We start from the raw sequence: 14,717 nt of genomic DNA, 5'->3' as shown, positions 1-14,717 counted from the left end.
TGGCCGTGAACAGTGTGCCACTGCACTCCAGCCTGGGCGACAGAGTGAGACTCCGACAGAAAGAAAAGAAAAGAAAAGAAAAGAAAAGAAAGGAGAAAAGAAAGGAAAAGAGAAGAGAAGAAAAGAAAAGAAATGGGGTCCTTTTGAAATTATGATCTTAGCCTTTTTTTTTTTTATTTTTTAAACTAACATGGCTTAATGGACACAGGTTGGAGCAGGGCATAATAATAAACACTATTTCTAAGGTTGAAATGCACTCAAAAATACATAATTGGTATGCAACAAGTGTTCTGAGAATTGACTGTTTTTCAAGCCAATTGTGAATCCTCACTTTAAAAGAAAGGATTGAGGAGTAGCCAATATAGAATTCAATTTATTCATTCTATTCTCAACTGATGCTTTCTTTTTTCCTGGTTGGAGATGATGGCCAACATCACCACTTAAACTCATGAAAAGCAGTATCCTAGGGCACTCCTGTAGAGCCAGACATGCCATTTCAGACCACAGTTTAAGTCTTATTGATATGTAGAAACAGTAGTACTTCCAAATGCACTTTGTACCTAGACAAGGATGCTTGAACAAAATTTAGTGGGGGAAAATATCCACAAAAGAATCAAAAGCAAATCTACCTAGCTCTAGCTGCCTGATAAAGACTTAAAAATACAAAAAAATTCAAACTTCTCTATTATTAGTCTATTATATTAGAAGATGGACAGAACCTACTTAAAACATAGGTTTTTTTTTTTTTTTTTGAGTTGGAGTCTCACTCTGTCGTCCAGACTGGAGTGCAGTGGCCGCTCCCGGCCACCGCAGCCTCGGCCTGCTGGGCTCCAGTGATCCTTCCGCCTCAGCCTTCCTAGTAGCCGGAATTACAGGCATGCGCCACCACACCCAGCTGATTTTTTGATTTATTGTAGAGATGAGGTCTCACTGCCCAGGCGGGTCTCGAACCCGCGGGCTGAGGCAATTCACTCACCTCAGCCTCCCAAAGGCGCGGGATTACAGGCTGAGCCACCGAGCCCGGCTCAAAACATAGTTTTAAATAAAGAGAATTATGACCAGTTAGATCAGAGGATAGTGCCTTACAAAGCAGCTCAAAAGATTTACTTAGTGACAAAGGAGACATTTTTAACTAGGCAGGTTAGAGTTAAGTGAAATGTAGGGTTTGTGAGCATGGTTGAGGAATCTTTAAACACAGAAGCAATTTGCATTTGTCTGGAATTGCTTTCAAGTACTGCTGGCAAAGATAGTCAATTAGATTAGCCAATTTAATCCTTTTCTTCCACTCCCCAAATCACAAAGTGACAAGGTGCTCTGAAGTGACATTTACTATTTCCTCTCTTCTGGATGTCACGTGGTCATCTTTTAAGTCTGTTTTTCTATGATGCATACTCCGAGGAGCCAAAAGACAAAACCCTACCAGAATGACCAGGATAACATTTTACATCTGGGTCTATACTGTAAGAGAATAGCTTCTAAAAGTAATTCTTAATAAAAAGTCCTTAGGAAAACAGATTTCAATATTGGTCTTAGCTGAAAAAAAATGGTCTCTGTATTACAAGGAACTATGATATCTCTAAAAGTGTTCCCATGATTGGAGAGTGGTTCTCTTTCACTGATTGCACATGGGATCCACATTTTGAAGTGAACCAGGCCAGTGTAACATGGAAACATTTGAATACCTTGTAGTAGTCAATACTTCCCTCTGTCACGGCAAACAACCTCCTAAAATGCTAAAAAATGCACTTGGCTTACACAGTGACAGAGTAATCGCTTAATACTGCTGACATAATCTCTCAAATTGTATTTAATTAATTCAGTGTAATAATCCATCAGTATCTGCTATATCTGTGGATGCTAAGTAGTTTAGCCAATTATTCTCAGCATACACTGACTCTGTTTGGATTATATTCGAAGAATTCATTTTATTTTTTAGGACAAGATAAGTATCTACCCTTCTCCCCACTCTCCAAAGTAACTAAAGAGACTTTTAAAATGTTTGCTCTTTATACTGGATAACTGAGCTGGCCTTTTTTTCTTTTAATCTTCAATCTCATTATTTATTATCTCCTTAATTGTCCACTGATAGAGATCTGCTCAATTTTAGAACTCTCAGAAAGCCATCACTTTTACCTGACAAGATTATTCAATTTGTCTAAGCAGTAAGGCCAGAATTTACCAGTATCACGTTTCTAAAACGTTAATATTAGGGCTACTTACTGTATAAAGAAGGTCATACAAATGGACCTTCTTTCTCATTCAATTTCCTTCTTTCTCTTTTAATGCTAACAATTATTACTGTAGATAATTTTCTAGGATATAACAGGGTTGCTTTCAATCAGGATATGCTGGAGGTAAACAATCTCCAGTTTTAAATACAAAAGTTGATTGTCCAATGAACTCATTCATGATCGCTGACGTGAATTCAAGTCATTCGAAATTCCGTTCCTGACTGTCAGTGATATGAATTTATGTCTTTGCAGATTCTGTTTCTGAATGTTGCAATGTTGTCATATGCATGCATTATTATATTCTGCTTGAAAATGAATAATGAGGCAAGGGGAGAGAAAGCTAATTGAGACAATTATCTGATATTGACCATGCAATGTTGTTATTGGTTTATGTAGTTGCTAAAAATTGGAAGTTGGTCATTATTTTGTTGTGATTAGTGTTGTATACTTGTATTTGGATATTTCAGGGTTTTCATACATCGATGTTAAAAATAGTTTACTATAATTATAGAAAATGAAGAAATATATGCTGATGAGATTTCCGAGGTTGAAGGTGAATCCAGTGAATTTATTAGTGATGGTAAGACAGATAGTGATGTAATGATGCAACGTAAACAAAGAATATATAAATGTGTATTATATATTCGATTTATACTCTGAATAAAAATACAAAGTATAGAATTCTAGCCAGAGTGGTTTCTGAGGCAAATACTGGATATGTCTGCAACTTCCAGCTGTATTGTGAAAAAGGTGACAATTTAGAAAAGACCATTTCACTTGTGCTTAATGACAGAAGTCTGCGGCAACCAGCTTCAGTTTTTTTATTTTCACCCTGCTCTCAGTATTAGGAAAGTGAAAATTTGCTGATCACGAATATGTTAAGAATTTTGGTAGCTGGCTTACCTTTTCTGATGTAAAAATTAAGCAATTTAATTTTTGAAATGTATATATATAATATAAATACAAGATAAGGTCAGATGGTGCCATTACTCTTTAAAAAAAATTTTCTGAAAATGAGGTGGCTAAGAGAATTTCAAACAAACTTGATCTTCTTAAATTTGTATTACCAAATGATAAAATACTAGTAGAAGTAGGCCTGTAAACATGTTTTTCAAATTGTTTCATCTATTATTTTGTTTACTTTGTCTATAATTTAGTTACTGTGTTTGCCATGTGATACTTTAAGAACCAAAGAAGGCCAGGCTTGGTGGCTCAGCCTATAATCCCAGCACTTTGGGAGGCTGAGGCAGGTGGATTGCCTGAGCTCACGGGTTCGAAAACGGCCTGGGCAACTTGGCGAGACCTCATCTCAACAATAAATAAAGAAATTAGCCGGGGGTGGTAGCTCGCACCTGTGGTTCCGGCTACTTGGAAGGCTGAGGCAGGAAGATTGCTTGATGCTGGGGTGGCTGTGAGCATGCCACTGCACTCCAGCCTGGGCGATGGAGTGAGACTCTGACTCAAAAAAATAAAAATAAAAAGAACCAAGCAAGAAGACTGGAGGACTCGTGTCGAAATGCCGACTCCCAATCCCTATCACTCCCATCCCAGGCACAGACACTGTAACAAGTTGTTATATAATTGTCTTCATCTACCACGAGGCTGGATGTTTTCTGAGGGCAGAGAGCATCACCTTTCTTAATCCTTCTTAGTACACAGTAATGTTCCATAAGTTGTTCTTAAGGAGAGATGATGAAATGAATCCATTTGTAGTCAACAGGTTAAACATCAGATATGCCCATCCAAGAAAATCTCAAGGATGACTGAATCTTACGGTCAGTGATGGAAGTTTGATAAAAATGAAAGCCTACCTTCCTTTGGGTCAGTTACAGTATTTAGGATCCCACGAAAGCATTGTTAAGCTACGTTCAGTAGGAAGAAGAGAGGAGAGGAACACAGGAAATATGTGAACAGTGTGTATCAGATTCTGCTTCTTTAGGATTCTTTAGGCCTGGTGTCGGTAAAAGCAAGCTGAAATGGGTGTTGCAAACTATGGCGTAACTGTCAATCTGCTTGTGTTGAATATACATAACCGAGTTCTCATTGGAAAGTTCCTTTTCCTTGGAGAATGCTGGAGGACATTTATGCTTTCATACCTTCTTTTAAACTAGGAACCTGCATAATCTGAGTTGAACTGATAAAACCTAACTGGATATCATCTAAATGTGTATTGATAGGTGGCTTTTTAATGAAATCTGGTACTTCTATGTAAGGCAATACTATATAGCCATTACAGATGCACACACACACATACACACATAAAGATGTTTGTGTGTACACATGCAATTTCTGGAAATTGAGCCAAGCAGTTACTTATGGGGAATAGGAGGTTACAGACAGGAAAGAGGGAAGGCCATAGTTCACTTTCTACTTTATATCCTTTTATATGGTTTGATTTATTCCTTTCAGGAGTAGTTATCGGTTTTATATATAAACAAAGGAGGAAAAAAATCATAAAACATCTGTGGAATGTCTTTTCTTCAAGCACTTTAAACACAGATTAGTCACATGCTCAGACCCAAGTCCCCAGAATTCTTGCTGGAAGAAGAACACTGTACCCTATAGCTTTTCAAGCCAGGGCGACTTCCTCTCACTCACCATCTTCCAGGCATAGCTGACATTGTAGGCCTCTTTTCCAGTCTCTCTCAGCTTGTTTATGTGCCAAGACAGGGATGAGTTCACAGGGACTGCGATAATCTGGCTGCCCAGAGGGAGGCTGCGTTGGCAAACAGAATTAAACACTTCAGGCAAAAGATAAAATTAAGCACTTAATTAAAGGCAAGGAAGAAGCTGTGAGTCAATGGCCACCTCCTGATTTTGAATAGCAACGAAGCTCATCAGTTTTGAAAGAGATAATGTGAGATTTTCAATTTCGTAAAAGCGTTATGTCAGCTCTGCATTAAAAACATTCCTCACTCTCTATTCCTGCTCCCCAGTTCTAATTCTTTCCAGAGACTAACTTGTCTCAAATCACTCAGTCATTAAATTTCAACCAATGAGCACAAAGACCCAGTTCTCTATAGGTTACCATCTGCCAAGATAATGTATCACAGTTGGAAAAAATCCAATCTGCTTTTTATTTTAAGAAAAAAATGTATAAGATTGTGCTGTCAACTTGGAATGGACGCTCCTTTGCTAAGCTATATTTTGGCAATTGCAGAAGAGCTGGTCTCAATGTAACCTTCTACTACGCCAGTGTTTTTCAATTTGGTATTATTGGAGTACTTTTTTAAAATGAGATAAAATAGATCTGATTTTACAACTAAAGTCAATATGAGCACGGAATTTGATTCACATTATCTTCAGTTCTGAGAGATCTTATCTGTTACAAAAGTAAACTAAATCTTGGCTGCTATTCCTATGGAAAAATTATTCTATAAAACTAATTTATACACTTGTTTTAGAATCTGTAGTAAATACTAACATTTAACCTTGATGATTCCCAGTCTCAGAGAAAAAAAAAATACTATGACCCTCACCTTTTCTTACCTTAGGATATTTTGCCGAACCAACTCAAATTTTGGAATATTTTCATAATGTATGATGTCAGTATGAAGGGGAGGTTCTGATAATAAATACGGCCTGGTAAGAGATGGATGCATAAGTGTATACCCTGAAATAAGAGAACAAGATGCATGCCGTCAGAAACAGGTAGGAGGAAGTAGTGACTCTAATCAAAGTGCCTATCACTGGCTTGAAATGTGGGATGCTCTGGGCTGGCTGCCCAGAATTCTACTTCTCAGCATGCAACTCACCAGTCCAATAAAAACGGAACCTGTTTTATGTGTGATTATATAAAACTCTTGAAGTGTAGAAAGATGTCTTGAATTATCGCAGATCTGTTTGATAGAATACTTTGGAGGTATTGGTTGTTTTGCTTTTGTTCTTATAAAATGTTCTAGTCTCCCACATACATTTTAATGCCAGTAAATCTAAGATAACAATGCAGTCAAACAAGTAATCCCAAGGATGACATCCTATGTGCCATTCAATCCTCAAGTCTAATTCCCCAATGTTACAAATAACTACTCCCTAGCCCTCAACACAACATAGAAACAAATGCATGAATTCGGAGAGTCACCCAGCCATCTTCGTAGTGTTCCACTGAAGATGAGCAGTCCTGGTCACACTGCTTTGCTTTATACTGTCATTTTCCCACTTTGTTAGTATCAGAATACCTATACAACATTTTCTTTAGGTTTCTAAAAAAACCTTTCTTTCTTAGGATTAACTTTCAGCAGATTACCTTTGTCATCTATGAGAAAAGTATAGGAAGCCAGGGAGTCTTGGTAATACGTCACATCTTCAAGAATGTAAGCCAGATTCACGTCCACCCCTACAATTCCCAGAAGGAGGTTTCCAAAATAACAGGGCTTACTCACAGTCATTATCAAACCTATGGGTTAAGAACAAAAAAAAAATTCAAAAAATAGCAGAGAAGGCAGTGGACAAAGACTGGAGTTGTGCTCTAGTCTATCACGAAAGCTCATAGCAGCTGTCTCCATTTTGCTTGGAAGAAAATGTCCTGTGTGACCTGGTAATCAAGCACTGCCTTTGGAAACAGCCTAATACAGAAGCCAGTGAGGGTCCTTTGGCAGTTCAGACATTACAATGAATTGAAATGGAGGCAATTGGTATGTTTCTGCCTCTTTTCACCTAAAAAGATACGACATCCCACATCAGTGCAAAACATCAGCAGTACTAAATGCACCATTCTGTTTCCCGAAGTGGGAAGATTTGGCTGAGCTTGAAAGAGATTGAACAAGGGATCTAAAAATCTGAGTTCTAGTCCAGCTGTACCCCTTTTGAATGGTACATACGACACTGGACTTAGCTTCTCTGAGCCTTGGTTCACATACGTGTTTAAAGGACACACTAGTAACTGCTTTACTGATTTCTGGAAATGTTTGATTAAAGAGACTGTGGATAGAGGAATACTTAGAAGGTCTACATGCTGGGCTCGGTGGCTCAGCCTGTACTCCCGCGCCTTTGGGAGGCTGAGGTGAGTGGATTGCCCGAGCCCAAGGGTTTGAGACCCGCCTGGGCAGCGAGACCTCATCTCTACAATAAATCAAAAAATCAGCCGGGCGTGGTAGCACGCGCCTGTAATTCCGGCTACTCGGAAGGCTGAGGCGGAAGGATTGCCGGAGCCCAGCAGGCGAGGCTGCGGTGGCTGGGAGCGGCCACTGCACTCCAGTCTGGGCAAAAGAGTGAGACTCCAACTCAGAAAAACCCCAAAAAATAAAAAATAAAAGGTCTACTACTCGACCACATTAATGCATTCTTTTAAAACAGGAACACAAGTGGAAAGAACGTAGAAGGGTACAGTATTTAGCCACACAGTCCCTTGTCGGCCTTCCATTCCTTCAGCTGCAAGTAGCTGAAGGACAAATGACATTTCCAAAGGATTGTATTTCTAGTCACTTAGGCCAGGAGTTCCCAAATTTTAATGTGAGCAGTCAGACAGAAAATATTTTAGGCTTTGAGGGCCATACAGTCTCTGGTGCGTATTCCTTTTTGTTTCTTTTACAAAAAAAAATAACCTGTTGAAAATATAAAGACCCTACTTAGTTCACAGACCATAAAAAAAAAACAATAGAATAATTAGAGGAAGAGAAGCACACAGTGGGGAACATGTAGAGAAAGAGTGTGAAGGGTGGGTCAAAGCATGGCCCTAAGCACCAGGTGTCCTGGTGGCTGGCTTCTCTACCTCTTTGAATGAAGCTCTTTGTGTATCAGATGGGGAGTTGAGACAAAAATGATCTCTGTGATCACTAGCAATTCTATAATCCTATGGTTCTACATAAAACTCTAAACCAGAAGGTGAACTGTTTTTCTCCACCTTGATCTCATATTTTTCGATGGCATGTTCGTGCCTTAGCAGTCTATCAGAGCTCGACGGTATGTTCGTGCCTTAGCAGTCTATCAGAAAGCCATTCTTCTAGAACACTCAGGAGGGAAATTTGGACACTCTTGCAGGGCTTGCACACAGAGAAACGCATATGATGTCCACCCAAGGTACTGTGGAGTTGCTGTGGTCGCAAACACCCACTAAAGGCATCACCTGATAGAAAGAACTGAACACAATGCTGGAAAAGCTTGTGAAAAGTCATGTAATGGGTGTCGATTACAGTTTCAAAAGCATTCTCTAGGCTGTTCACATTTAGAATACTATCTATCCATCTTAAAACATTTGAAAACAGCAGGTATTTAAGAAGTTTTAAAAAACGCATTTTGGAGAAGGTTTGTGCTCAGGTCCCCCTGGATGAAAGGCTGTGAGCGGCAGGGGCAATGCCTGAGGGCCACCACAGAGACAGAGGTCACAGTCTGCACACCACAGCCCCCTGAGCGTTAGTCTAAGATTAAAGCTATTTTCATAGATCAGAAAGTATAACAAAAGTACTCAGTGACTGAGATGCATGCTCACTTCAAACTGCTATTCTCTTCTGGATATGCTGAGAACAAAGTCTTAAAAAAGAACCACAATCTTACTTTTCAATTATCAACTTGGACAGAAGACTCTTGATCCCATTATGGCAAATAAAGTATGCTAAGCTCTTGCTACACTGACAAAATCCTCAAACGCTCTCTCTACTATAACCTAAAGCACATAGATTTGCTTTTTAAAAAGAAGTATGTTCAGTAACTGATATTTTAATCTGTGGAGGTTTTGAATTAAAGCCATGTAAACATGGGCTTCCCTAGACTCAAGCCTCATGTCATGGAGTCAGACGACATGTCACTCAATAATTCTAGGGACTAAAAATAGAGATGAAAAGATAGTCTAGTAGGGGAAATCAATAGAGCTGTAAACCAATCACTGAAACCCGCTGCACAAGATTCATAAAACAGGTCCTGAGGACTCAAATTTGGATGATGTGAGCCCACAGATGACCAGAATTTACATGGGATTTGGTCTGAAGAATTCAAGGTAAGGCTAGGTGCGGTGGCTCACGTCTATAATCCCAGCACTTGGGGAGGCCAAGGTGAGAGGATTGCTTGAGCCCACGGATTCCAGACCAGCTTGGGCAACTTGGTGAGACCTCATCTCTACAATAAATTAAAAAATCCACCGTGCATAGTGGCGCGTGCCTGTAGTTTCAGCTATTTGGAAGGCTAAGGTGGAAGGATTGTCTGAGCCCAGTAGGTTAAGGTTGTGGTGGCTGGAAGTGTGGCACTGCCCTCCAGCCTGGGTGACAGAGTAAGACTCCAACACACACACAAAAGAATTCAAGGTAGCTTTCTGGGTTGTAGAGGCACATTTTAGGAAAGGTTCTATCTTTCTTAATATCACAACTGGTAATAGAATTTGGCTATGTAATCCTCTGAGTTTGTGTAGAACTGGGTGTCTACATCTGTCCCTGTTCCTCTTACACAGTATTAACAGAGTTTATTGATCTTTCTCTTATTAGACTTACTGGGGCTAGATATGTGTATTACCCATCAATGCCTGGCACAATGCTTGGCTGGTACTTATTCATGTTGGCATGCACAAAAGGTGATTTTCATTTAAGATTTGATATTTTCACTATCAAGGGAATTAAAGATGGGAGTTTCTACTCCATATATATCTATGAACCCTGCTAGAAACAGGAAGAATAACAAAATCTTTCTTATAGAAATAACAGCTGGGCTCGGTGGCTCAGCCTGTAATCCTGCACCTTGGGAGGCTGAGGTGGGTGGATTGCCTGAGCCCGTGGGTACGAGACTCGCCTGGGCAACTTGGCGAGACCTCATCTCTACAATAAATCAAAAATTAGCCAGGCGTGGTAGCACGCGCCTGTAGTTCCAGCTACTTGGAAGGTTGAGGCAGGAGGATCACCGGAGCCCAGCAGGTCGAGGCTGTGGTGGCTGGGAGTGGCCACTGTACTCCAGTCTGGGCGACAGAGTGAGACTCCAACTCAAAAAAAAAAAAAAAAGAAATAACATGTTTACCTAGTTTCTAGAAAACATTCTCTATAGGTTTGTTATTTTTTATACATGAATTTTCTCAAAATATCTGTATTTGCGAGAGTTCCTAGTTAACCTAACATAAAAATAAGACCTCAATGATCTTAATGGTCATGGTGTTTGGCTAGCAATCAGTTGTCTCTTCAGTCTTCTCTGTCAAGGAAGAAGAGAGAGAAGGATGTGGAGAAAAGGGTAAGTAAGCACATGGCAGAGAAAAAGAAAAAGATGGTACTTCTATGAGAATGTACTGTTGGTCAGACATTGTTCTAGGAGTTTTACATATATCATTACACTTAAACTTCATAATTGCTTTGAAGAAAATATTATATTTTCTATTTAATAGGTCAGGAAATTGAATCGTGTGAAAGTTATACACTTTACCCAACAACATATTATGGGCACTGGGACGATGATGACAAGGATGATAATAATAATAACAAGGTAACTATGTAAGGAACAATCCAATTCTGCTCTTTTAGTTATTTAAAATAAAAAAATAAATAAATAAAATGAGAAAAGTAATTGTAATTGGGTGGTATGCCAATTATTGATCAGTCATATATATTACCTAATCAACCCTGATAATCAGAAAGATTTGTGATCTCACTTTAAGATGACCAAATGGAGAATTAAATGAAAGAGCGGACGACAACTTAAATGAAAGACAACTTAAATGAAAGAGCGGAATTTGAAAGGCTGTCTGATGCTTCTGATCTTTGTTTACCACTTGTGATGCAAAGATCCCCTTTAGCCCCAATTCACTAGCTTTTGGATATTGGAGAACCCTCAGAAAGCCTCCCAGAAGATACCTCCGCATAGTCCACTGAGGTTAGGGCACTAAGAAATTTAAAACTAGGCCAGGGATTTCTGCTCTAGAATACAGAGCTATGGGACAGATGGCAGGGGCTACAAGACCCTAGACCCCTGAGAAAGGGGTGCCCATGTCTCTCTGCACACCTCTTCCCCCTATCCTTTAGTAGGAAGGCTTTTTCCAAACTCACCATCTCCCATCTCGTCAGAGAAGGGGAGGCTGAAGACAGCTTCATCAATCATCCGGTTGGGAAGGTTTGTGTAGAACCTGCCGACAGTGGTCTCCAGGTTACTCAACTGATTTAGCACCATCATGCTGCCCTTGATCACAGGCAAGGCTGTCCGGTCTGGCACGCCATACTTCCCAGAGTTCTGTTCCGCCAAATCCCTCAGAAATGCCAGCTCTTTCAAACCAGTCACCCCATCTACAGTTGAAAGCCAAGAAAAGACCATGGAAGGCAAAATGGTTTACATCCATATGCTGTCTTGCCATTTAGCTCTGATATGGGCATGGATGAGGTCTTCCTGCAATGTCAAAGGGGCCTTTACAGAGACCATTAGAGCTGGAACACAAATACCAGCTCCTGCTGAGGAAACAAGGGCTGAGGCATGGTCTTTCCTTATGTGTTCAAGAGGAGAAAGGGATTCTTCAAAAGGCAATGATGAAAAACACATGAGTCAATAAAGGAGTCCCATTCAATAAGAATGGGTTCTCCCCCAAAAGTTTAATTATACAATTTACATCCCTCTCCTGCATTTAATATTTGAAAGCAAAAGTAATGATCAACAAGTCTGCATTTAATTTAAAGTAGTAGATGAATTTGTAAGAGTTTTAAAGGATAGAGGTTTATCGTTTCATTCCTTATCTCTTTGCCTATAAATACACTCATCAAAGTCTCATGCAACTAAAAGAAAGAATTGTGGACTGCATTTAGGGATGCCACCAAACCTTGCTTCTCCAAGTTCATTTTAATTACAAATATTTTCATGCTTGATATTGTCAGGATTTATTTAATGTATATTTTTTACATTTAGAGGGTTTTGAAAAATTTGTCCAAGATTTAGGCATACTGGGATGTACTGTTCTACAACATCTGTAATCTATAGCCCAAAAATAAATTTAATAAACTATTTTTTCTTTAGTTTGCTATTGTTGGAACATAGTCAAAGGGATTAGTAACTAATCGCATATGGGTACCATTGTAAACAAATTCAAATGATTTCAGTCACTACTGAGAGTCTACCATTGTGTTTTAGAAAGGTTTTTGCCTCATGTTCCTGAAGATTTCAATAGCAAACCATGAACTGTTCAGTCATTACAAAGAACCTGAAGCTTTTATGGTTCGCTCACCACATGGGTCTTTATCATTTCTACACAGGGAGTGTATATATTTCTAGCAATGGAAGTTCATGTCTAAAGTCACGGCCATCTCAAATGGATGTGATTTCGTTCTTACACACTGTATTTAAATGAACTTGGGTTTTTCTCCACCCATACAATGCTAAAGGAAAGGAAAAAAATACCTGAGCCAAATTATATCTGAATCAGATTATTGTTCCTTTGCTTGCCACAGAGTTGAGATAGGGGGGTGGTGGGTATGCTCTAGAGTAAAAGATAACACAAAAGACATGATTGATCCCTGACCTTATACCCCTGAGAAGCTCACAAAGGTGAAACAGTAAAAGGAGACAACTCAGGCAATAAATACATTGCCTTTCTCTGTCATGTATGGCTTGGCTTTCTCAAAATGTAAGAGAAAAGTGACAAACAAGAGTATATACCAGGCAAAGAAGAGCAGGGTGGGTGGAAGGTTATGGAGGATTGGGTGTGTCGTGTTACTCTATCATGAAATGTCACTCAGGTTAGAAGGAGGATCAGTGGGTGGCAGATCGGTAAGTATGCTGGACCGTCTATCACCAACATGGTCCTGCTAGAAACTACATTTCCTAGAAACTGCATTTCCCAGAATCCCCTTTCCTGTATGCTTCCAGGTGAAAGATGTCAAAAGGAAAGGGCCACATGGAGAGATCCGGGAGGCAAAGAAAGAGGTGGTGAGAGAAAGACACAGGGTAGTGGGGTAAGGCACAAGAACGTCTCAGTTTGTCTTCTCTGATCTGTGTTCAGTTTCCTTTCCCAACTGCTGGCTTGCTCAGCTATGACAACCCCAGGCACATCTCAGATGCTTCGCTGAGAATGCACAGGGCCAGCAGTCACGAAAGCCAACAACCTTCCAGAGACTTCTACACGGTCTTTGATGCTCCTAGCTTCCAGACTTCCCTGCAGACCCCAACTTGGTCACTAAACTTTCTCTGAGTGGTCAGCTCCCACTTTGGGGCCTTCATGTTTCCAATGTCTCCCACAGTTGTGTGCATTCTAATTCTGGCAATACATTTTTTTTTTTAATTTGTAATTTTTGTGAGTACATAGCAAGTGTATCTATTTCTAGGGTACATGTGATGTCTTGATACAGGTGTACAATGTATAATGATCACATTAGAGTAATCGGGGCATTTGTCACTTCAAGCACTTATCATTTGTGTGTGTGTGTGTGTGTGTGTGTGTGTGTGTGTGTGTAACATTCCAGTTCCGTTCTTTCAGTTATTTAAAAATATACAATAAAGGATTATTGTCTGTAGTCATCCTATTGTGCTATCAAATACTAGGTCTTATTCAGTCTATTTTTTTACACCCTTAACCATTCCCACCCCACCCTACCCCTGCCCTGCTCCTCTTCCCAGCCTCTGGTAACCCTCATTCTACTCTCTCTCTCCATTAGTTCAATTGTTTTAATTTTTAGGTGACAGTAAATTATTTACCCCAAAGTTCTCATAGTGGTCTGCCTCCCTATTTGAGCTCTGACTAATAGACTAAGGGAAGTATGTCTACCCTAGGGAACAGAACTCTGAGAGAGAAAGACAGGAGAGAAGGAGAAAGCTGGCAGTGAGGATGTATGTCTGGCCAGATTAAAGGAGGAAAGAGAAGAGAGAAGGATGCTTACAAGGAAGGAACTAGAGATTCTGAAGTGTGCAATTACCGGGACATAATACAAGTACAAGAGACCCTAGTGTAAGGATTTAGGATCAGTGAAGAGATGGGTGATAGCAAGGAGGTTTTTCACTGGGTATCTGCCTGGGCAGACTTTCAAATCTAGTGGAAAAGAAGGAATTCCTTCCTTATTCCTCTACTACTGCATTTAATTCATCTATCTGCCTTTTCTATCTGTCTTCCTCATGTGGTGATAAGCTTCATGAAGATGGCCTGTAGAATACAGCTCTGAAACCTCAGTACACTAGAGGAAAACGGTAAGAACTCAATACATTTCATTTTCCTTCCTTCTTCTCTTCTTTCTTCCTTCTCTTTTCTCTCCCCATCCTTCCTCTCATGAGTGAAAGAAGATAACCCAAAGGAGAAAAGACCAGTAAGTCAGGTGCAGTGGCTCACGCTTGTAATCTCAGCACTTTGGGAGGCTGAAGTGGGAAGACTGCTTGAGCCCCCAGGGGTCTGATGCCAGCCTAGGCAACAGAGTGAGACCTCGTCCCTACAATAAAATCAAAAAGTTAGCCGGGCGTGGTGGCCATGCCTGTAGTCTCAGCCACTTGAGAGGCTGAGGTAGAAGGATTACCTGAGCCGCCGAGGTCAAGGCTATGGTGAGCCATGATTGTGCCACTGTACGCCAGCCTGGGTGACACACAGACCCTGACTCAAAACAAAAACAACAACAAAAG

General features: G+C 40.1%; 1 protein-coding gene across 2 annotated transcripts in view; it reads right to left on the bottom strand.

The window, feature by feature from the left end:
- Window positions 1-14,717, bottom strand: part of CACHD1 (cache domain containing 1) — a 196,066-nt gene that overhangs the window by 33,307 nt on the left and 148,042 nt on the right. For both annotated transcript variants that reach the window (XM_008060504.2, XM_021713624.1), the window contains 4 exons: window positions 11,183-11,416; window positions 6,478-6,627; window positions 5,721-5,844; window positions 4,830-4,947 (listed from right to left, as the gene is read on the bottom strand). In XM_008060504.2, coding sequence (XP_008058695.2) covers window positions 4,830-4,947; window positions 5,721-5,844; window positions 6,478-6,627; window positions 11,183-11,416 — 626 coding nt within the window. The remainder of the gene's footprint in view (window positions 1-4,829; window positions 4,948-5,720; window positions 5,845-6,477; window positions 6,628-11,182; window positions 11,417-14,717) is intronic.

Source organism: Carlito syrichta, unplaced genomic scaffold (genome assembly GCF_000164805.1).
Source record: "Carlito syrichta isolate Samal-C Ts95f unplaced genomic scaffold, Tarsius_syrichta-2.0.1 Scaffold304635, whole genome shotgun sequence".
Classification (NCBI taxonomy): Eukaryota; Metazoa; Chordata; class Mammalia; order Primates; family Tarsiidae; genus Carlito; species Carlito syrichta.
The sequence above is the reverse complement of the archived record's forward strand: the minus strand, read 5'-3'. Positions and strand labels throughout refer to the sequence as shown.